We start from the raw sequence: 23,497 nt of genomic DNA, 5'->3' as shown, positions 1-23,497 counted from the left end.
CCAGCTACTTGGGAGGCGGAGGCAGGAGACTCACTTGAGCCCAGGAGTTGGAGGTTGCTGTGAGCAGTGAAGCCATAGCACTCTACCCAGGGGAACAGCTTGAGGCTCTGTCTCAAAAAAACCCCCCTAATCTAACAGAATACATACAAGATCTATATAAGGAAAACTAAAAAACTCTGATGGAAGAACTCAAATATGGGCACAGATGCTCACACCTGTAATCCTGGCACTGTGAGAAGCCAAGCCTGGTAGATTGCTTGAGCTCAGGCTTACTACCTACATGTAGGAGCAACCAAGACACCTTTCAATAGATGACTGGATAAGTAAAATAACTGCAGTACATCTATACATTGGAATATTATTCAGCAATATTAAGTGAGGTATCTTGCCACAAAAAGAAGTGGAGGAAAATTCAATACATATTTCTAAGGGAAAGAAACCAATCTGAAGATGCTGTCCTGCATGATTCCAGCCATCTGACTTTCCAGAAGAGGCAAAACTGCAGACAGTAGAAAGGTCGGTGGTTGCTAGGGTTACAGAGAAAGGGAGAAATGAATGGGTAGAACATGGATGGGTTTGGGGGCAGTGAAACTGTCCCACATGATGTGTAATGATGGATACATGTCATTTTACATTTTTAAAACCCATAGAATGGACGACACAAAGAGTGAACTTTAAGGTAAACTATGATTTAAAATATTAACAATGTATCTATATTGGCTTATCAATTGAAATAAAAATATCACATTAATACAAAAATCTGTTATTTTATACATAACTTTGTACTTATATAATTTTATAGCTCTGTATTTTCCAATCAAATTTTCTATAAATCTAAAATGTCTCTTAAAGATAAAATTTACCAACCAACCAGATTCAGGATGTCCTGTCAAGTTTTCTACGTGGTGGGCTGGTGTTTTGCAATATAAAGAGAGAAAAACCACAGAGAAATTCTCCAAATCTATCTCTTTCTATATCTCTGTCCCTCTCTCTCACACATGTGTGTGAGAGTGCATGTGTGTGCTGCATGTAAGTAGCCGTTTTCTCACTGGCATTCTTTTCCTCCCAAGTGCTAAGCTTCTGACATCTCCCACACATCCCCTGAGATGACCATTACTCCTAGACAACCCCCACCTCCATCCAGCATTCCCCCATATCCCTCATGACTGTTGTCTGCCAGCTCCTGGTTTCCTATTTATTACTCCCTGCAGAACACACAGGGAACCAGAGGTCATCTCTTCCACTCACCAAATGCTCCTAGACCCTTAGGTCCCTCTGTCCCTGGACTCAGTACATCTTCCACAACCCATCTGCTTCCTCTTCTTGAGGCTCTTCAAGAGCTGTTATTCCCTCCCCAGGCACAGTGAGCAGGCCTACCTTCTGATTCAGGTCCTAGAACACTGCTTCCCACCGCTATTCCAAGGTGGGAAATCTCATAAGGCTGAGCTCATAAGGGTCCCCAGAGTCTCTAGTAGCCTACATCTGCAGTGGTTTGAACTTGAGCCTAAGGAAAAACCTCCCAGCCCTGTGTAATACCTATGGCTGCTTTGTTCTATTTTTAATCATCTTTATTATGAAAAGCAAGATAATGACATAATTATTATATTGATGCTCTTTATTTTTCATCAGATTATAACATTACATTAATATTAACTTTTTGACTTTACTCATAGAAGGCTTCTCATTAATTATTTTAAACTGTTTATTTGGACTGCAATGTGAACAGCATCCTGTAGTTTAGATTACTTGAAAATAACTGTTTTGATATTTGTATTTGAAGCTACAGGGATTAAAAAAACTTCTATTTCATTATTATTTGATCTGGGCTAATATTAATTGAATCTCTGAAACTAAAAATATTTCCTATTTCTATTGCCAAATATACTGAACTACTGTCCACCTGAATAACCTTTTTATTATTAAACTTTTTATTTTGAGATAATAGTATGTTTATACCTGCCTTTTATAACACTTTTAATTATTTTTTCAGTAATTATAGACTCACAGGAAGTTGTAAAAATAGTAGACTTTTACATAGCTTTCTTCAATGGAAACATTTTGTATAACAATAATCACTATCAAAACCAGGAAACTGACATTGGCATATGCTACTATATATAGTGTGCATATATTAATAAAATACACTGTATGTACTATGTCCTAATTCACACTGCAGCAGTTTTTACAAGTGTTTGTACATGCATGTGTAATCAAAGAAAATTTTACTACAAGTGTAAATTTATATAACACCAACACGATTAAGATACTGTTCATTTTCATAAAAGATCTTAACACTGGGTGGCGTCCGTAGCTCAGTGGGTAGGGCGTCCACCACATACACCAAGGCTGGAGGTTTCAAACTCGGCCCAGGCCAGCCAAAACAACAATGACAACTGCAACAACAACAATAAAAAATAGCTGGGCATTGGGGCAGGTACCTGTAGTTCTAGCTACTTGGGAGGCCAAGGGAAGAGAATTGCTTAAGCCCAAGAGTTTAAGGTTGCTGTGAGCTGTGATGCCATGGTACTCCATCCAGGGCAACAGTTTGAGACTCTGTCTCAAAAAAAAAAAAGTCCTGACGCTGCCCCTTTACAGGCACACCTACATCCTCTTTCCTAAGCCCTGGGAACCACTTCTGTGTTCTCTGTTTTTATAAGACATTTGGAGACTGTTATATAAATGGAATCACATCATGTGTCACCTTTTGAGCTGTTTTTTCCCCAACTCAATATAATTCTCTTAAGATCTACCCAAACCATTGTGTTACCACAGTCTGTTGCCAAGTCATGTCCCATTTATTGCTGCTTTTTAGATACACTCTTATAGCATTGGGGGCAAGAGAGCGGTGTACAATCCTGGGGATTTGCATTCCCAGCTGTCCTCCAACCCCTTGGGACTGAAGTCTGAAGGGTATGCACTGTGACAGTTGATGGGGTCATCACCTCCTTCCACACAGGGCCCTCCTGAGAAGCTGGCTTAAGGAATTCATCCCTCTCCCGACAGTGTCCACACTCAGGTACCTGAATGATCACAAGCTTGAAGGAAAGATATTAAGCAAATAGTAGTGTATCAGGCACTGGAAGGTGATATATACTGATATACTACAAGGCCCCTCTATTGTTATTAATTAATTTTCTTTTCTTCTTTTGTTTGTTTCGAGTTAGTTGAGCATACAAAGAATTAGATTACAATGTTAGCATCAGTTAGGTAAAGTCCCTTTTATAATTGTGTCCCGACCCTAAGAAGTGTGCCATACACCCTAACATTGTGACCATTAATTGGAGCACTCCCATGCACCCCCTCCTCCTCTCTCCCTGTTCTCTTGTTCCCCCACCTCACCTTGGATTGATTTGAGTTTTTCTCTTATGTGGGTGTGTATTAGGTCATCTACTAGCTTCAAATTAGAATTGAGTACATTGGATTCTTGCTTCTCTATTTTTGTGATACTTACTAAGAAGAATGTGTTTCCACTCCACCCAGGTTAATAGAAAAGCCTCTATCTTTTTAATGGGTGAGTAGTATTCCATGGTATATATATTTTTAAAAACAGCTTTATTGATGCATAACGATATAAACTGCACATATTTTATGTGTCTAATTTGATGAATTTTCATACGTTTGTATACCAATGAACCATCACCACAATGAAGATAGTTGGCATAACCATCATTCCAACGAGATCCTCTCACTATTTGTAATCCCTCCCACCCTACTCTCTCCTCCAAACACTGATAAGCTTTCCATTACTATAGAATAGTCTGCATTTTATAGACCTTTTTATAGACGGAATCACACAGTATGTATTCATTCTGCCAGGCTTTTTTCACTTTAAATAATATTTTGGGGTTCATCCATGCTGTTATTGTGCTCCATAGTTCATTCCTTTTTCCCACTGAGTAGTATTCTGTGGCATAAATACATGTATACCACAATTTGTTTCTTTGTTTATCTGGGTTGTTACAAATTTTTGGCTATTACAAATAAAGCTGTCAACATTCAGGTCAAGTCTTTGTAGACACAGAGAACTTGGACTCCTTCCTTTCCTTCTCCCTTGAGAAAATTTGTAGAGTGGAATAGAGGATAATCTGGTAGGCCTCTGTTTAATTTCTAAAGTCACTAACAAACCATTTTCCAAAATGGGTGCATTAGTTTACACTTCCATTAGGAGTATAGTCCCTATACATCCTTGCTAGCACTTGGTGAGTCTTTTCAATATTTGCCATTCTAATAAGTGGTAGCAACTCATTGCCTAATTTTCATTTCCTTAATGTCTAATAATGTTGAAAATATTTTATATACTTATTGGACAACTATATATCTTCATGATATATAGTTTTATCAATAATGGATTTTGAATTTGTAAAAAATAATTTTTTACATCTATTGAGATTATCACACCATTTTCTTTTATAATTTGTCAATATAATGAATTATGCTGGTTGATGTTTTAATATTAAACCAACCCTGCATTCCTGAAATAAACCACAGTTGGTGGTGATATATTATCTTTAAATCTATTGTTAGATCCAATATGCTAATATTTTATTTAGAATTTTACAACTATGTTGTTGGTGAGAGTTGTGGATCTAAAGTTTTCTATTCTTGTAATGTCTGTGTTTTGTTTTGGTATCAAGGTAATGTTGACTTTATAGAAGGAATTGGGAAGTGCTACTTCCTCTTCATTTCTTTGGGCTGGCACAGAAGAGGTGTCCGATAACTATTCCATGGGTGATTTGGAATAGGAAAAAAGTAATTAATTAATGTGGAATAATAAACAGGGATCATGTTGGGATATGTGTAACATAAAGAACACATCATCAGCCAACACTGTGCCATCAACAAGATGCAGGCATGATGCACATTCATTGTCTCTTTAATCTTCACTATCACCTCTGAAGAAGGAAACACTGCCCTTGACAGGTGATGGCCTGAGAGGGCATGACTGGTCCAAGGTCTCTTAAATGGGTGGGGTTATTATAAACTAAATCCAATGTCCACATTCTTCCCTTTTCCACTTCAGGGTGGCTATGACCCCTGACTCCCACATGGATAGACTCTCCTTGCCTAGAAGCCATCACTGTTGGTTACTGCAGGACTCTGGGGCTGAGAGAGAAAACTTAATAACCTAAAGCAGAAGTGTGATTCCCACTGGCAACACTACTGGAGAGGAAGGATAGCACTGCCTGCAGGAGGCACACTCAGTTGTCTGTGCCTACAAGCGTGGCCCTTTGAGAAGAAGCTTCTATTTTTCATCTCAGGGACACTGGACAGATATATATGGGATTTACAGTTTCCCCCTCATAAATCTCGAAGAAGGGCCGCAGCACACCTTCAAACTGATGCTCCATCTTATAAATGAGGGACTGGTCATTTATATTAAAGAAGGAGATGGCCCCATCTTCATAGTCCAGGAAGATGCCAACTCGTGTAGGGGGAGTTCTTAGGAAGAGGCTGAATTTTGAGGGATTAAATGTGAAATACTGTTGGTGTCCCCACTGTCCAAAGACCCAGTACCCATTTGTGGGACACAAACTTATACACACTTTCCTTTCCACATCGTCCCGGCACACTCCCAAGTACCATCTTTTATGGAATCCCACATCTACTTCCCAGTAATGTTTCCCTTGCCGGAAACCCTGAGAAGCCACAACACACTTCCTCTTAAATCTCTTTTCCGAGTCGGGCACTTCCTGGGGATGACTCCTGCAGGATATGGCTTTCATATCAGAAATGTAGAGCTGAGGGTGAGCCGTGTCCATGTCCAGAGTCACCTCCACTGGGGTGCGGGGGGGGGGAAGGGAGCATGAGTTAGTGAAGAGGGAACTGGGCTGGAACAAGAGGCCAACTCTTGTACTGCAGACCACTCAGGGTGGGTTCAGGTGAGGTCCTAGAGCCACAGTCACTGTCCATCACTGTCTATCCAGCCCTGCCCTCATCACTGGCTGTCCACCAGTATAGCCCCAGGGCCTGACCAATGCTTGGAAATGAGATCATAACTCTAGTATATCAGCCAATTCTAAAACTGTCCCCAACTGCTACTTGATACTTCACTTCTGTCATCTTCAGCCCTGGGCTGGCTTTGCCTGTAACCTCCACCCGGGAAAAGCTTCCCTATGCCCTTCTAGACTGGGTGAAGCTATGGCTTGGGGTGGGTGGGGACAGGCTACATGGGTCCCTGGTCTACTCCCCCTTTTACACCCACATAGGGCTCTGTCCTACTTTCACCCCCTTAGGTGTTGGTACCTGCATGTTTCCGGGCCTCTCTCCATTCTGCAAATAAACAGAGCATGTAGTTCAGTGCTCACATGGAGAGCAGGAGTCAGAGAGAAGGGAGAGACTGAGGGTGGCTATCCTCTTAGGGGCATCATGGACACAAACAGATCTGATAAAAGTTATTGAATGTCTCTGCAAAATGCACCTGCCATTATCGGCAGACAATTTCAGGATCTCTATTACAAGCCTGCATCTGCAGAGATTCAGGGTCCTCAGGTTACAAGACCCATAAACCAGGGTCTTAGAAGAAAAAGATAAGTGGGGATTGGAGGAGGAATGCGGTCTCTCACCTGCCTGTCTGTCCATGCCTTCATAGTCTGAAATTAAAACACAGATAAGGCTCAAATCACATAACAAGAACTTAGGGGAGGAAGTGGGCGAAAAGTTTTACATGTGATAATGCTCTTACCCAGGCTTTCTCTGAGTTCTCCTAAAACAGAAAAGCAGACTATTCAGTGGTGATACAGGCTTGGATAAAGTTTCAAAGAATCAGGCTGGGGGAAGTTGAGGGACACACCCCATTGGTTTTTCACCATTCTGAGTCCACACACCCTCAAAGAGCCCATGAAATCTGCAGTTCCTCTCCCCACAAAATTATCAACAGGTAAAATTTGTAGATAATTTTAGAGGGTTTCACGCCCCCTAATCCCATGCTAACCCCCACATATATCTGCAGATCAATCCATCAGTCCATGGATGGGCAGAGCAAGCCAAATGCTCTCCTAACCCTTCCTGACCAGTCTGGTGCCAAGACGGAGTGCAGAGGGCCAGACAGGGAGGTACCCAGGAGAACCACATGTGGAAGGCTCATAACATGACAAGACACTTACGCACTTTTGTCTGGATTTTCCCTGAAACAAAAACAGAGTATTCAGTGGTCAACACAGGAATATGTAAAGTACAAACACAACCCTGACTCCTTGCTCAGGTGGGATGATGTGTGGGTCTGAAGGACAAGGGTTCTCCTGCTTTTTTGGTGCCCCACCACCAGCCCCAACCCCTGAACCAAGCATCTCTATCTGGGGTAAAATCAGAGATGAGGACTGTTCACAGAGAAGAGACAACTAATATGTAGGAGCCTGTGGAGGTGAAAATGGAGGTTACCAGGGAGAAGGAGGCTGGGAGAGGAGGTGGGATTATGACACACATTTTCAAAGGGTTGTGCTACCCCCATTGAAAAGACAGTTGATTCCTGGGGGTAAAAACTCTAATTGAGGCTGAATATTATTTCATCTTGCTGTTTTCACTTTATTTCCTCTCTTCAACTATGTCAAAACATTGTCCTGGACTTGAGGTGCCAATCTTAGAAATTTCCATCAGCTCTGGAGTACTGAAAATAATTCTTCCCCTAATTCTGTGCCCTCCTTGAAGTAGAAGAGCATAATAGGAACTGCCTTTCCTGAGCAAGCCATGAGGACAGTGGACCCAGGGGATGGGTCCTTGGAGCCCAATTCAGGTGGTGCCTGGGAGCATGCCTGACCCAGCACTGCTGCAAACATCCATCAGCCATAGGTCCATGCTTCTCTCTCTCACTTACCCTGAGATTTGGAGAAAGAAATCCTCAGCCCAATGAAAGCAGCACATAGGCCAAAGACGAGGAATATGAGTAAAATAGAAGGCAGGCGCCAAGATGAGGGCTGGAAAAATGTATCTGAAAAACAGTCCCACAGACCCCTTAGTGATTGCTGAACAGTAGAGACAATTTGATTTTCATTTAAAGCGGTGGTTCTCCACCTTCCTAATGCCTTGACCCTTTCATACAGTTCCTCATGTTGTGGTGAACCCCAACCACAAAATTATTTTCATTGCTACTTCATAACTATAATTTTGCTACTGTTATGAATCGTAATGTAAATATCTGATATGCAGGATGTATTTAGGCGACCCCTGTGAAAGGGTTGTTCAACCCCCAAAGGAGTCGTGACCCACAGGTTGAGAACTGCTGATTTAAAGAAACCCCTTATACGCCAAGATGAAAAGTTTCTATAACTTTTTCTTTAAGTTTAAAACTTTGCATTTCCAAATAAGTCTTAATCCATCTGGACTTTGTCTTTTATATATAAAATGTAGAGTTTTGACTTCATTCTCTGCTAACATGGATAACAACATGCTAGCCTTGTTTATTGAATGGCCTTCACACACACAGTGTTACCTCTGTCTACATCTTGTTTATGTTTTGCCTTGGATTTGTTTCCTACCTCTCTGTTCTGTCCATTGGTCCATCTGTCTACCTCTGTGCCAATAATTTTGACTGGCTTAATCACCACAGCTCAGGGACATGGATTAATGTATAGTAAAGTAAGATTCACAGTGTGTTCTTATTTAACTGCATCTTGGCAATGATTGGCCACCTGCTCTGCCATATACGTTTTGCAATGGACTTGTCAAGTTCTAAAAAATCTCCTCTGAGACTTGTTTGGAATTTTAATCTATAGACTACTTCCAGAAGAAACTTTAACTTTAAAATATGTATCTTTTTATCCAATGATGCCATGTCTCTCTTCTTATATCAGTTTTATTTAGCACCTGCAGTAAAGTTTATAATGTTCTTCAATAGCATTTGAAAAACGTTATTGGACTTCTTTCTAATTGATGTGTTCGTGTTATTGCACATGGCATGTTTATTTTCCTCTCTTTGATATTTATAAATGAAGTTATTTTGTTTATTAATCTCAAAGCCCATGATCATTATAACCTATGTTATGAATTAAAAGAATTTACCTGAATATTTTTCTAAATTTTTGGTATATTTCATATATCCTGTGAACAATGGGAATTCTATTTCTTCCTCTCTAAAAATGAAAGATGTTTTTTCTTTATTCTTTTATTATAATAGCTAACACTTCAGGATAATGTTGAACAGACATGCTTAATACAGTGAACTAAAGTTCCTATATTAAATGATTTATCATTATGTGTGATATTTGCTGTAGGTACTTTTAGATACCGTTTTATCAGATCAAGAAGATTCTCTCCTGTTCCAAAAAACTTAAAAAGCTTTCTTCTATGTTTGGATTCGTAAGTTTTAAAATCATAAATGGATTTTAAAATTGCTCCGTATTTAACTTACAACTGTTTAGAAAATTATAGCTTTTCTCCTTTTAATCGTCAAGTTAATAATTACATTAATATATAACTCAGTATTTACCTAATTTTTTATTTCAAGATAAATTCAATTTGGTCATGATATATTAAGGTTTTTACACATCTTTGGTTTGGATTTATAAAATTTCTGATAAGCATTTATATTTTAATTTCTGAGTAAGCTATAGCAATATTTTTTATTTTTCAGATTTTCCTTGATCATTTTGCATTTTTACATTTTTTAAATTAACACATAATTGTGCATATTTGTGGGGTACACTTTGATGTATCAATACATATATATGGTGTATAATGAGAAAAATTATATTAATCTAATATCATGGGGTTAATATTTTCTATTCTGCTTTCTGGAAAAGTTGGTTTAAGACTAAAATTTTCTATTTTCTTCAATGTTTGTTAGATTTTCTGTATAAAACAATATGGCCCTGGTGTCTGGGAAGTCTTAAATACCAATTCCACTTATTTTGTGTTTATAGAACTCCTCAGGCAGTACATTTTTTCTTGAGTTAGATTTTATATTATTTTTCTATGAACTTTTTATAATCTGTCATACTCAAATTGAATAACTGTGTATTTTAGATTTCTGCTGCATCTTCAGTTCTGCTTTCTTGTTATTTCCTATACCATCTAATTGTGCCATCTCTTTTACTAATTAAGAACATTTAATTAATATGCAATTATACATAAAGGGTATAATATGATGTTTCAATACATAGATATGCTGCAATAATAATCAGTTCAGGGTATTTAGCACATCCATCACTTCATGCATTTATTACTTCTTTGTGCTAAGCGTATTCAAAAACCTTTTGTCTAGCTGTCTTGTTATAGACAAGGTCTTACTGTTACCCCTGCTGCTCAACAGAACATCAGAACTTACTCCCGCCATCTAACTGTAACTCTGTGTCCACTGCCCAGGCTTTCTCCCTCCTTTCCATCTCTCTTTTCTTGATTGATGGATGCTGCCAGAAGCTTTATCTATATTAGTAGTATTTTGAAATATCAAACTTTAGCTTTGTTATTCTGTACTACTTGTTCTTTTTATTTAACTCTTTCTCATGATTGCTATCCTTTTGTCCCATTTCAGTTTATTCTGAAATAAATCTCAATACCTGCCATAAATTACAGGCTTTAATTTATATTGTGAACAATTAAGGATATAATTTTGACTTAGAAAACTGTGTTAGCTCCATTTCACACATGGTGATATCTGTGATTTCATTATCATTTAGTTCTAAAAATTTTATAATTATCATTATGATTTTAATGACACTTTACGTTATTTGTATTTTTCAAGCAGATAAATTTTAAATTTTCTTTTATTATTGTGATTTAACTTAATTACATGGTAATTAGGGAGCATTGTCTGAATGACATTAATTCCTTGAAATTTCCTGAAAACCATTGTATGTTCTTGTACCTGGCAAAAGTTCATAATGTTCAAGGTATACTTCAAAATAATTTGGGGAGGGTTGCAGTCTTCTACAAATGTGTTCTAGATTAGCCCTTTTAATTTGTAATTTAAATACTTTACATTCCAGGTTTTTTTTTTTTTTTAGAACATCTTGAATTTTTAATCCTTTCTTTACAGGTTACCTAGACCAGTTTTGATTAAGAAAACTGTAGAAAGTTAGTAACTGCCACAGGCAAACGCCAGGCGGTGGCACGTGTCAATTTTCCAGAGTCCGCTTTGCGGGGTGTCTGAATGCTTCGATCGGGGTCTCTGCTCACACTTGCTGGAATCAATTCTGGCAGATTTTAGTCCACAGGTCGCTTTTCCCCGTATTTCTTTGTAAACTCTTCAGCATTCGTACAGAATTTTTTATGGTCCTTACAGTACTCTTCAGCTAGGTCAGCCCGTAGAGGGTGCTCAGGCTGGGGCTCGTTCACCAGGGCTATAAGGGACTGGATGACTTGGTCGGTTTTGGTTGCTGGCTTCCAGTTTTCAGCACTAATTACCGGCAGACAGACCTGCCCCTTTTCATCGATGTTCGGGTGATAGATCTTTGTTTTAAACGTGATCCTCGGTGGCTTGAATGGGTACTCTGCTGGAAAGTTGATTTCGATTCTGAAGGCCCCCTGATCATATGGAGGGTTGTCAGGAACAATAAGCCCTTGCCACGTCAACAAATTAGCTTCATCTACCTGGATGTCCCGGAAGTTTGTCATCCCACAATTGCGGATTTCTTCAAGCTCCTTCATCAGCCGCCTGCTGGCCGCCATCTTGGATCTCATACTCTACATTCTAATTAATTTTGCATAATAATCAGTCTTGGAATGCATAGCATGTAATTTTTCCTTTTATTTCAGTATTTGTTTTGTGTATTTTAAAACTATGTCATAAAGTGTGTATCTTTAAATTTTTATTACTTTCCTGGTGAGTTAACTTTTTTATATTTGTATTTGTGAAATAACTTTATTGCCAGCAATGCTTTTTTGTCTTAAAACCTTTTGTTCTCTTTGTAGACACTAATACTTGTTATGGTCCAACTACGTTAATATCTGTCTGCTGTGTCTTTTTGCACTTCACTTTCTCTTAGGAAGTGGACCATTTCAGATTTATAAATCTAATCTTTCTTTGTCTTTTAGCTGGCAAATTAAGTCCTTTTACATTGATTTAGTATTTATTGGAACATTTTAATTAACATTAATTACCCTATTATTGTTTTAAAGTTTCTAAAATAATCTTTTTTCTTTGTATTCTGCTTCAGTGATATTTTCTATAAACAATATAACTTAATAATAATATTTAAAATAGTAAATAATTATTTTTCATGTGATTCTAAGGTTAGTTCTTTTAAAGTTTTGTGTGTGTTGAGCTTGGGGAAGGTACACCATGGACATGATCTTGTGTTCAGAAAATACTTATCTCTGTTTCTTTAGAATTATAAGTGGTTGTTTCCGTCTAACCAAAAGATGTATTTTTTTATACCATCTCTACTTTTGATTGTCAAAGGAAATCATTAAAACCAGGCAATAGTAAACAAAAATTCTAAGATAGAGGGTCTTATTCTTTCTCTGGATCACCCAAGTATTTATTTCTCCCTTGCTCCTTTTCCTTCCACCCCTTCTCACCTTTTATCCAGACTCTGGATTCCACCTCTAGGCTCTGGTCAGGATATTGGATGCAACATGATATACTCCCAGAATCCTCTTGGATGATCAGGGAGGTCTCCACATCAAACAGGCCATGCCCATCTACATTCACCTTGGAGTCTGAGGGCAAAGCAGTACTTCCCTTCCACTTCACTGTGGGCTGGGGGAACCACCCTGAGGACTGGCAGTGTAGCCGGATGCCTCCATCAACAAAGCCCTTGATGGAAATGAGAGGAGTTGAGCCCATCTCTGGGGAGAAAACAGAGAAGGGATGAAAACAAAGATCATAGCCCAAAGTCATAGATGTCTTAACTAGGTTCATCATGCCCATAGCCATAATAGTCCTCCCTTTAATCTCTCTCTTTCTCTCTCTTACACACACACACACACACACACACATCCTGACAACATTTCTCTGTGTAATTCTATGGTCTTTTTTCATTCAACATGCATTTAACAGCTACTATACACGTGACTATTTCTTGAAAATGATGACATGAATAAGACAGAGCCCTTTTTAATAAGAACTTACTAACTAAACAGGAAGACTGTAAACTAATATATTTCACTGTTAAAAGTGCAACCATACAAGCATAGTTAAGTTACCACAGAGAAGAGAGTGCTTAAGTCTCAGGGGAATGTGTGGCTTCCTAGAGGCAATTTGCTCCCTGCTGTGTCAGATAAATAGGAGCTGTTTAGGAAGATAAGCAACAAGAAGACGTATGCCAGGCAGAGGGGCAAGTATATATCATGGCAGGGAAAGTGACCTCCTCAATATGGTCCATCTCCCTCCCTGTGCTGTTCTCTGCCATTGCACAGGATCTAGACCTGTGCGCAGAGTGAATACATGAATGAAGGTATGACACTAAGAAAGGGGGTCCAGGCAAGATGCTATAGATTTGTGTCTCCCTGTTCCTCCCACTAAATAAAATTATAAACCCAGTAAATAACTCAAGAGTACTCTGAAAGGTGGAAAGAGGAAGGTAGAATGACTACGGGCCCAACTAGAGAAACAACAAAGCAATTGAGCACTTTATGATCCACATCTCCACCACAATTCAGTAATAGGGGGTGGGCTTTGCCCTCACTCAAGTCCTTGACAACACCTGATAGACGCAGTGGTACTTGCAAAAGGATTGAGGAGGAGCTCCACCAACAAGAGGCCAGGGGAAGTGTTTCCCATCCTTGTGCACCAGAGACTACCCTCCCTCACCTAGGGGCACTGGGGTGTCTGAACGGAGGAAAAATCCTCTAAATACATAGGTAGCAGACGGGATTGGTGGTGTACAAGCACCACCAAGTAAAGCAAATGGCCCTTTGACCATGACAAAAGGTCTTACAACTAACCACTTTGGAACCACAACTGGCAAAAGCAGACCAAGACCCAAGGAAGCACCTTCTAACCCACAGGTTGGCTGATAAAATAGAATCTTTAAATAGATTCCACAATCTCCCAACATAATAAATAGCCAGAATGTCAATTTAAAAAAAACTCCCAGGCCAGAGGCAGTGGCTCACACCTACAATTCTAGTACTCTTGGAGGCCGAGGCAGGTGGATTGCCTGAGCTCACAGGTTCCAGCCCAGCCTGAGCAAGAAGGAGACCCCTATTTCTAAAAAAAAAAAAAAAATTGCCAGCATTGTGGTGAGCGTCTGTAGTCCCAGCTACTCGGGAGGCTGAGGCAAGAGAATAGCTTAAACCCAAGAGTTTGAGATTGCTGTGAGCTGTAGTGTGCCACAGTATTCTACCATGGGTGACAAAGTGAGACTCTATCTAAAAAAAAAAATCACCTATCATACAAAGAACCAAGAAAACATTGACTTGAATGAGAAGAGATAATCTACTGACAGCAACAACAATATGAATCAAATGTCAGCAAGATCTGACAAACACTTTTAAACAGCTATTTAAGCTAAGTTTTTAAACTTCGCTTGTAAAATTAGTTTGATTTCCCTTGGAACAAATGACAAAATATAAAACACCACCACAAATAGAAATTATAAAAAATATATAAATGTAAATTATATCACTGAAAAATACAAGGATGCAAATTTTAAAAATCAAAGCAAATAAAACACCCTGGACATCTGAATACTAGAGCGACTCTGATAGAGGACATAAAAAGTAAACTTGAGGATGGAAAATACAATTCACAAAATAAAAACAGAGAGAAAGTAAACTTTGAAATAAAGAAATAGACCCTCAGAGAACTCTGGGACAATTATCAAAAGAGCCAATATTTATATCACTAGAGACCCAGAAGGAAAGGGAAAAGTGAATAGAGTTGAAAGAATAGTTGAAGAAATGATGGCTTTTAAATCCCCAAATTTGATAAAATCATAGAATTATAAATTCAACTCAGCAATTACTAAATAGGACAAAGTAAAAAAAATCACATTTAGATATGATTTTGTCATAATCAAACTTATGTAACTAAAGAAAGAGAAAACATCTTGAAAGCAATCAGAGAAATGATTCATTACGTCAAAGGAACATTAATCAAGTGACAGCAGGTATATCAGAAACCTTCAAGGCCAGAAAGAAGGGGCACAGTATTTTTTAAGTGCTGAAAGAAAAGAACTAGCAAATTCTGTATCAACAAATTCTGTATCTGACAAAATTTCCCTTTAAGAATGAAGGGCAAGGCTCGGCACCTGTGGCTCAAGCAGCTAAGGCGCCAGCCACATGCACCTAAGGTGGAAGGTTCGAATCCCCAGCCCAGCTCCGCCAAACAACAATGATGGCTGCAACTAAAAAATGGCCGGGCGTTGTGGCGGGCACCTGTGGTCCCAGCTACTTGGGAAGCAGAGTCAGGAGACTCGCTTGAGCCCAGGAGTTGGAGGTTGCTGTGAGCGTGATGCCATGGTACTCTACCCAGGGGGATAGCTTGAGGCTCTGTCTCAAAAAAAAAAAAAAAAAAACAAAGAATGAAGAGCAAAAGAAAGTGTGAGTAAATATAAATTGGTTTCACAAAAGTACTGAGTGCATTGGATATTTTTTCTTCCATTCTTGAGATACTTTACTTAGGAGAATATGTTCCAGCTCTATCCATGTAAACATAAAAGAGGTAAAGTCTCCATCTTTTTTAAGGCTGCATAGTTTTCCATGGTATACATGTACCAAAATTTATTAATCCATTCATGAGTTGATGGGCATCACAACTATAGCCCAGGAATAAGGAGAGAAATGGAGTGGGAAGGGAGGGGAGGGAGAGGTTTGATAGAGGGAGGGTAAATGGTGGGACCACACCTATGGAGCATATTGCAAGGGTACAAGTCAAATCTATCAAGCATAGAACATAAATGTCTTAACATAATAATCAAGTAAATGAGGCAAAAGCTATATTAATTAGTTTGATTTAAGCACTCCAAATTGTATAAAAAAACAATACATTGTACCCCATATATGCATAAATGTATTCATGACCTATGTGTGTATATGACTTAATAAAAGGAAAAAAAGAATGAAGGGCAAATCAAGGTATTTTGAAATGAAGTAAAACTAAGAGTTTCCTGCTAGAAAATTTTTAATGTTTTAAAAGAATGCAAAATAGTTTAGTCATTGTGGAAAATAGCAATGTTTGAAAAAGTAAACATTGATAAAATGAAAAGACAAAAATACTGGGAGAAAATATTTGAAAACACATATATGATAAGTTACTGGCATCCACAATACTTAATAAGCTCTTTCTCAGGGCTATCTATGGAGGGGGTAGCCATCTCCTATTTGGCATTAAGAAGGCCCCTCGTCAAGCCAAAGATCAAAAAGAGGACCAAGAAATTTATGTGGCACTAGTCAGACCGATTGTCAGAATTAAGCATAACTGGTGGAAACCCAGAGGTATTGACAACAGGGTTCAGAGAAGATTCAAGGGATAGATCTTGCCCAACATTGGTTACGGGAGCAACAAGAAAACAAAACATATGCTGCCCAGTGGTTTCTGGAAGTTCCTTGTCCACAACGACAAGGGGCTAGAAGTGCTGCTGATGTGTAACAAATCTTACTGGGCTGAGATTGCTTACAAGGTTTCCTCCAAGAACTGCAAAGCCACTGTCGAAAGAGCAGCCCAGCTGGCTGTCAGAGTCAGGAATGCCAATGCCAGGCTGTGCAGTGAAGAAAATGAATAGACAGCTCATAGGCACAATTTATTTGTGTTTAAATAAAACCATAGAAACTGCAAAAAAAGAAAACAACCCAATTAAGAATAGGCAGAAGATCCAAACACATACCTCCCTGAAGAAGATATACAGATAGCAATGTACAGAAGTTGAGCATGTGATAAGATGTCTGCATCATGTCATTAGGGAAGTACAAATTAAAATAATGACAGACTACTATGCACTTACTAGAATGGCTAAAATAAATAGATGTTGGCTGACAACACCAAATGCTGGCAACAGTGTGGAGCAGAGGAATGCTCGCTCGTTGCTTGTGGGAATGCAACCTGGTTTGGCAACTTTGGAATGCAGCTTCTTTAAAACTAAACATATTCTTACTGCACAATTCAGCAATCATGCTAATTGATATTTACCCAAATGAGTTGAAAACTTCGTCCACACAAAAACCTGCAGGTAATTTTTTTTTTTTTTGAGACAGAGTCTCACTGTCACGCTGGGTAGAGTGGCGTGCTATCATAGCTCACAGCAGCCTCCAACCCTTGGGCTCAAGCAATCCTCTTTTCTCACTTTTTCTGTTTTTAGTAGAGACCGTGTCTCACTTTTTGCTCAGACTAGTCTCAAACTGGTGAGCTCAAGCAATCCACCCGCCTTGGCCTGCCAGAGTGCTAGGATTACAGGTGTGAGTCACCATGCCTGGCCTGTGTATAAGTTTTTATAGCAACTTTATCCATAATTGCCCAAACTCAGAAGCAACAAAGATGTCCTTCAGTAGGCAAATTGACAAAATATGATACATGTAGACAGAGGAATAATGCAGGGATAAAACAAAATGAACTATCAAATCACTAAAAGACATGCAGAAACCTTAAATACAAATGCTGAGTGAAAGTAGCCAGTCCAAGAAGGCTATATACTGTATGATCCCAACTATTAACACATTCGTGGAAAGGCAACATAATAGAATAAAAAGAACTGTATACCCCATGATTGCATTAATGTACACAGCTATGATTTAATAAAAATAAATAAATAAATAAAAGAAATGTATTTCTAGAGATCTGAAGATAGGGAGGTATAGTGCAGGAGATTTTGAGGATAGAGAAATATGATGACAATAGCAGACATATACCACTGTACATTTGTGAAAACACATATAATGTACAGCACAAAAATGAATACTAACGTATGGACTTCAGTTGATAATAAGTGTTCAGCACGGTTCATCAGTTGTAATAATGCACCATACCAACACAAGATGTTAATAATAGGGGAGATTGGACAGGGGACTGAGTAGGAGAGTACAGGGAATTCTCTGTACCTTTGCTCGATTTTCCTGTAAAATCAAAACTTCCCCCCAAAATAGTCTATTAATTGTTTTAAATTAAACATACATAACATACAATGTACAATTTACATGTATACATCTAAATACCCCTTAGTATGCAGAAAGCATACTAAGGGGTATTTAACCCAAAGAAATGAAAATGTCTGTCTATGTAAAAACCTGCACACAAATGCGTATGGCATCCTTATATGTAACAGACCCGAATTGAAAACCACCCAAATGTTCATCAAAGGGTGAAGGGTTAAGCAAGTTGTGGTACATCCATACCACAGAATGCTATTCGGAAATAAAAAGGCATAAACTACTGATGTAAGCAACAAGGTGGATGGATCTCAAGGGCATTCTATGGAGTAAAAATGTCATTCTCAAAGGTCACATGCTGCATGCTTCCATTTATATGACACTGGAAACATTGAAATTATAGAGATGAAGAGTAGAGCAGTAGTTGCTAGGGGCTGGAGAGTGTGGAGGTGAAGGGGAGGATGCGTGTAATGATGAAGAAGTGGCAGAGAGAGGATTTAGGGGGCCAGGATGGTTCTGCATCTTGATGTGGTGGTGTTTCCATGAATTTATCCACATGATAAAATGAATATAGATAAGACAGGATGAATGACAGTGTAAGATGCTATTTTCTATCTGAATGACAATTTTTAAAATCTCCTAACTCAACAAACTCTTTATAAAGCACAGGGCAGCTTTCTGAGGTAACTAAGTTATAACTTCTCTGAAATAAGCAATTGACCTAACACCTGCAGCTCCCAGATGGCTTCTTGTTCGTAAGTCTGAGATCTGAACCAGCACCCATACAGGCCAGCGTCCAAGGGGGTGACTTTCTGCAGTCTCAGGGAGACATGCCCTTTGGCAAGGAAGTCCTTGAAAAACACAGTTCTCCCTCTGTAGTCTGGCATCTTCATATGTTCCTGATCTTTCCCATCCCTGTATTGGTGGACTACAGCATAGAGCTTATTCTTGAAGAACCGCACTTCCATGGCCTCTGCATTTGTCTCCGGGGAGAGGAAGCAGGAGAACAGCACGTCCTCCCCCACTAAGGCCTGTGCAGGCCTGTCCAGCCCAATCACCTGCCACTGACCTGTGGGAGGAAGCACAACAGATTAATTGAGTAAAACTCAACCACTCAACTATTCAACTCAGGTAGGGGCGTGTAATCTTGCATCTGTGTATCCCCTTACACTTGACAAAACATGCCCCCATCAGTTATCCCAGTCCTGACTGACTCTTGTGGGCTCATTTATGGCCTGTGTGTGCATGTGTGAGTGTGGTTTGTGCACGTGCATCAGACGCAAAGTTGGTCCCCTACTTGTGGCTTCCCAAACCAATGAATTTAAAAATTGTATCACCGATCATTTCTTCCTTTATATGTTTTATAAATCTTTTTGAAGTGTATTTATTTATGCATCTACAAAGTATTATTTCATGAAATATGACTTTGCACCATGATCTCTGTCCAGCTGCTAACCTGGCAAAGCAGACACTGAGGCCCTATCTCTCCCCTCCCCGCCCCTCTTGGGGCCTGGCCAATGTCTTTCTGCTTAGTGTTTTCTCTTTGATTTTGGAACCTGCTCAGTGGGTTTCAGGGAAGGGCAGCCAAAAAATACAAAGATTTTAACAACCAGGAGAGCACATCTTAACCAGTGGGGAAAGGAGGTAGTAGATGTCGGGATGATTCTGAGCCCCTTCTGCGTGGTTCCTCAGACAGCCCTAATGGGACTGAGTCCCTGCTTCCGCAGCACTGACCTGCTTGTTAGAACCTCTCTTTTTGCTTTCCTCCTCCTGGCTTTGCTTTCCCCCCTCCCTCACCTGACACACCTGGCATTAGCCCCTGACCTCCCTTTCCTAGAGGATTTAGCCTCCTCTCTGTGGGAGGACAGAATCCTGACTTCAGTGGCTGCCAGGACCAGGCACAGCCTAATGGCATTTACATTGAACAACCGTTCAACCTTCTACTTTTCTGACTTTACTGAGCCCCTACTCCATCACCCCACCTCTATTCTTCCTTTAAAAAGTCCAGTAACTTTAGCACAAATCGAACTATGATTTAGCTCATGCTAGACTGTATTCCCTATTTCTCTCTCTTTTTTTTTTTTGAGACAGAGCCTCAAGCTGTCCCCCTGGGTAGAGTGCCATGGCATCACAGCACAGCAGCCTCCAACTCCTGGCCTCAAGTGATTCTCCTGCCTCCACCCCCCAAGTAGCTGGGACCACAGGCGCCTGCCACAATGCCCAGCTACTTTTTGGTTGCAGCTGTCATTGTTGTTTGGCGGGCCCGAGCTGGATTCAAACCTGCCACCTTAGGTGTATGTGGCTGGCGCCTTAGCTACTTGAGGAACAGGCGCTGAGCCTATATTCCCTATTTCAATAGCAATATCCAGCTCTGTTAATCTTTGAAACTTCCCCTGGGGACCAGCAAGAAAAAAAAACAGCTATAGTGGAGCAATTACCATGTGTCAGCGGAGCTCTGTGCCACATGTTTTATATACAAGGTCATACAGTTGTCACTACACCCTGTCAGGAATATGATACCATCTCCATGTCATGACTAGCAAACTGACACCTAGAGAAGTTATGAGAGCGAAGCTCACAAGCAGAGAAAATCAGATATTTTTTTAAAAATAGTTTTCTTCTGATTTCATTTCTATATGTCTGTTTCTTCTCCCCAGACAGAAAGCAGACAAAGAAGTTGATCAGGAAATGATGAGAATTACTTTACATGAGAGGCTGTCTTATGTGTTATGCACAGGGACTCTGAAGGGACAACAGGGAGCATGTTTTGAAGCCCTCATTCTCTTTTCATAGCTCTGTTTAGCAAAACAGACACAGTTAGAAGGTGGAAGAAAGAAACCTGCACACACAGGCAGTGACCACAGCTGACTGAACCTTTAACAGCCAGACACTCACTGCCCAGAGACCAGGGTTATACTCCCACCTCCAGCTACTTCTGTGAATTTTATTCAATTACTCTATATCCTAAGAGTAATTCAGCGATTCAGCTTTGTTCTGAAGGTATGGCAGAGAAATAAAGGTGGATTTTTGCCCAGAATGTTCCATATTCCAATGTATTTCTCACTTAAAGATGCATACACCTTCCCCTCCCCACAGATCGCATACCCCAGGTGTTTCCAAGTCAGCATTCCACAGATGAACCCATTATCTCTTCTCTCAAGTGTTCTGAATAGTGTCTCCTTCCAGCCAGGCACCCAAGTCAGAAATCCAAATGTCCCACTAAAGACGCCCCACATCTAAACACTCACAAGCTATCTGGAGCAAACATTTAATTATTTACCCTGACACTCTTGGTATACACCCTCTCCACTGCTTTGGCCTCTCTTTAGCCACCAGCTACTATCCCTGGAATGTTCCAAAGTTTCAATAGTGCCTGAGTCCTTCACATTGCCCTGTACCTCCTACATCCCTGACATCAGTAATTGCCAGGAAAGAGCTAAGAGAAGCTAGGGGAATGCAGAAAAATAAGATATTCCTAGGTCTCAACTATAACTTGAACTTTACCTAACAAACACAAACAATGTAACCTAATCATTTGTACCCTCATATTAATCTACAATGAATTAAATAAATAAATACATACATAAAAGATATCCACATCCCATTGTGTTGCAGTCATTGTAACTAAAGAATCCAAACTATTACTCAAAGAGAAAGGGACAGAGAACACTTCCAGCCTGCACAGCTTACCTGACACCAGCCGGAGAAGACTGAGGACCAAAGCAAGCATGAGGGCCATTGATTGTCCTGTAGATCAAGCTCATGCCCTGGAGACATACAACAACATGGAAGCATGAACAGATTAGAGAGAAGAGGAGATTTGGCCAGTAGCCCAGGTGCAGAAGCTATGGGCAGGTGCTGCATAAGCTTCTGCTGAACTGTGCTGCTTTTAGTCTCCCTCCCCTTGACATGGCTATACAGCTATGGGGTTCTGGACTTTGAATCACTGCATCAATTAGCAGGCCATAAATGTCTATTGCAGAGCAGGGAAATAAAGATAGAAAGAAGGTGGGGTACACTAGGAGGGGACCTGGCCCTTTGGCAAGACTATCACTGGTGACTGGCATGGGGACTGTCAGATGTCAAGATATTTTAAGGTCCAGTCTGGCAGGCAGAGCTGCTTGGTGGGCGAGTATGTGGTTCCTGAAAGAGAGCTTTCTGCAGCACAATGAAGTGGGGTCACTCTGTAAGGTGTGACCAAGAGCAGCTAAGACCAACACTTCCTGGGACACTTAGAAGAAATCATGCCACCCTTATTTGAGTTCAAGGCCAGGACTTTGATCACAAGGCCAAATATTGGAGAACTTGCTTAAGCAAGATAGTGCCTTGAGCTTCAATAATCTAAGAAACTGGAAACAGTACTAGGGCAGTGCTTTTGGCAGGGGTGAAGGTAAAGACTATTCATTCATTACTAGATATGAGGGGCCATGGTGCCCTAATTAGAGTATTCAGTCTTTCCAAACACATGGAAACTTACAATGAGACTGTTTACTAGACCAGAAAGCAAGTTTCCACACATACCAAAAATTCACCATCACAAAGAACATATTCTCTAACTATAATGTAACTAAGGTAAAAAGCAATTTAAAAACTTAGGACACTATACACCCTTAAGAAGTCACTGATAACACAATTTTTCATAGCCCATGAGCCCAAAAAAGAAATTGTAATAAATGTTAAAATGTATTTGGAATAAAACAATAATGAAAATGCCACATTTAAGCTAAATCTAAAACACAACATCAATTTCTAGCAAGATTGTAGGGTGGGAGGAGGAGCCAAGATGGCTGACAGGAGCCAGCTTTCAATAGAAGCTCCCATCCAGAGGGAGAAATAATGGCCAGAACCAACCAAGAAAGCTGAAGGGCGGGAGCTGAGCTGAGAGAGAAGAGTGATAAGTTCACATCATTCCTGCTGAGGCAAGCTAGGACTCCAAGGAAGCAAATATCAGGTACAAAACCCATCCCAACAAGGACAAGAGTCCATCCCCTCCCCCTCCAAAGAGAGTGGCTCACTGAGGGCTCTCTACAAGTCAGCTGTGAACAGAAGATCTCTTGTTTCACCCCACAGGAGAGAGTGGCTGAAGGCCAGGACTCCTTCTCCAGAGAGATCCCACTGCAAGTCAGGACAGTCTCTTACCCAGAAGAAAAGTTGAACAAGTATTTTCCTTGCCTTCCTGAACTTCTAGTCCACCCTTCCCTCTGTCCTGACTGCCTGGAAGCCTACTCCCTGCAAAACCTGGAGTGTCTGGTGGTTTCTCACTAGAGCTGGACATCTCATGGGCTGCAAAGCAGCTACACTGCAACTGTAACTCTAGTAGAAGCAGAGAATAACAAGAGGAGGGGGACTTGCCCCTGGCTGCCAAAGAAAGTACATAGTGTGGGGACCACAGCTGTGGCACCTCCAACAGGCAGCGGCCCCACCTCTGACAGGGGACAACTATACCTCTGAACTACCCTGGTTGCACACTAACACACTTAGACTGCGCACCACCTGCAGCAGTGACACCTCCAACCCTCTGTGGCTGCACCTCCCACTC

General features: G+C 40.2%; 2 protein-coding genes across 3 annotated transcripts; both read right to left on the bottom strand.

The window, feature by feature from the left end:
• Positions 1-5,249: 5,249 nt before the first annotated feature.
• Positions 5,250-21,697, bottom strand: LOC100958963 (butyrophilin-like protein 3). The gene is made up of 9 exons (XM_012811623.1): positions 21,649-21,697; positions 18,680-19,027; positions 12,651-12,723; positions 7,811-7,917; positions 7,104-7,124; positions 6,683-6,703; positions 6,564-6,590; positions 6,244-6,270; positions 5,250-5,776 (listed from the first exon to the last, which is right to left on the bottom strand). The coding sequence occupies exons 1-9, from the start codon at positions 21,695-21,697 to the stop codon at positions 5,250-5,252; spliced, it is 1,200 nt and encodes a 399-aa protein (XP_012667077.1).
• LOC100949391 (ubiquitin-conjugating enzyme E2 L3-like) lies at positions 11,137-11,601 on the bottom strand. Of its 2 annotated transcripts, XM_012811634.2 has the most exons (2): positions 11,575-11,601; positions 11,137-11,478 (listed from the first exon to the last, which is right to left on the bottom strand). In XM_012811634.2, the coding sequence occupies exons 1-2, from the start codon at positions 11,599-11,601 to the stop codon at positions 11,137-11,139; spliced, it is 369 nt and encodes a 122-aa protein (XP_012667088.1). The 2 variants fall into 2 exon arrangements, with proteins under 2 accessions (XP_012667088.1, XP_012667087.1); XM_012811633.2 differs by having other exon boundaries at positions 11,137-11,601.
• Positions 21,698-23,497: the final 1,800 nt, after the last annotated feature.

Source organism: Otolemur garnettii, unplaced genomic scaffold (genome assembly GCF_000181295.1).
Source record: "Otolemur garnettii isolate 467f Iridium unplaced genomic scaffold, OtoGar3 scaffold00171, whole genome shotgun sequence".
Lineage (NCBI taxonomy): Eukaryota > Metazoa > Chordata > Mammalia > Primates > Galagidae > Otolemur > Otolemur garnettii.
Note: the sequence above shows the minus strand (reverse complement) of the source record. Positions and strands in the feature narration are given on the sequence as shown.

Excerpts from the sequence above, each read along its gene's own strand:
- LOC100949391 (XM_012811633.2), bottom strand. The coding sequence starts at position 11,601 with ATGGCGGCCAGCAGGCGGCTGATGAAGGAGCTTGAAGAAATCCGCAAT.
- LOC100958963 (XM_012811623.1), bottom strand. The coding sequence starts at position 21,697 with ATGGCCCTCATGCTTGCTTTGGTCCTCAGTCTTCTCCGGCTGGTGTCA. Across the intron at positions 6,704-7,103 it reads GAAAATCCAGACAAAAGTGC|GAGAACTCAGAGAAAGCCTG; the intron begins GTAAGTGTCTTG and ends TTTCTGTTTTAG. Across the intron at positions 6,271-6,563 it reads AGGCATGGACAGACAGGCAG|AATGGAGAGAGGCCCGGAAA; the intron begins GTGAGAGACCGC and ends GTTTATTTGCAG.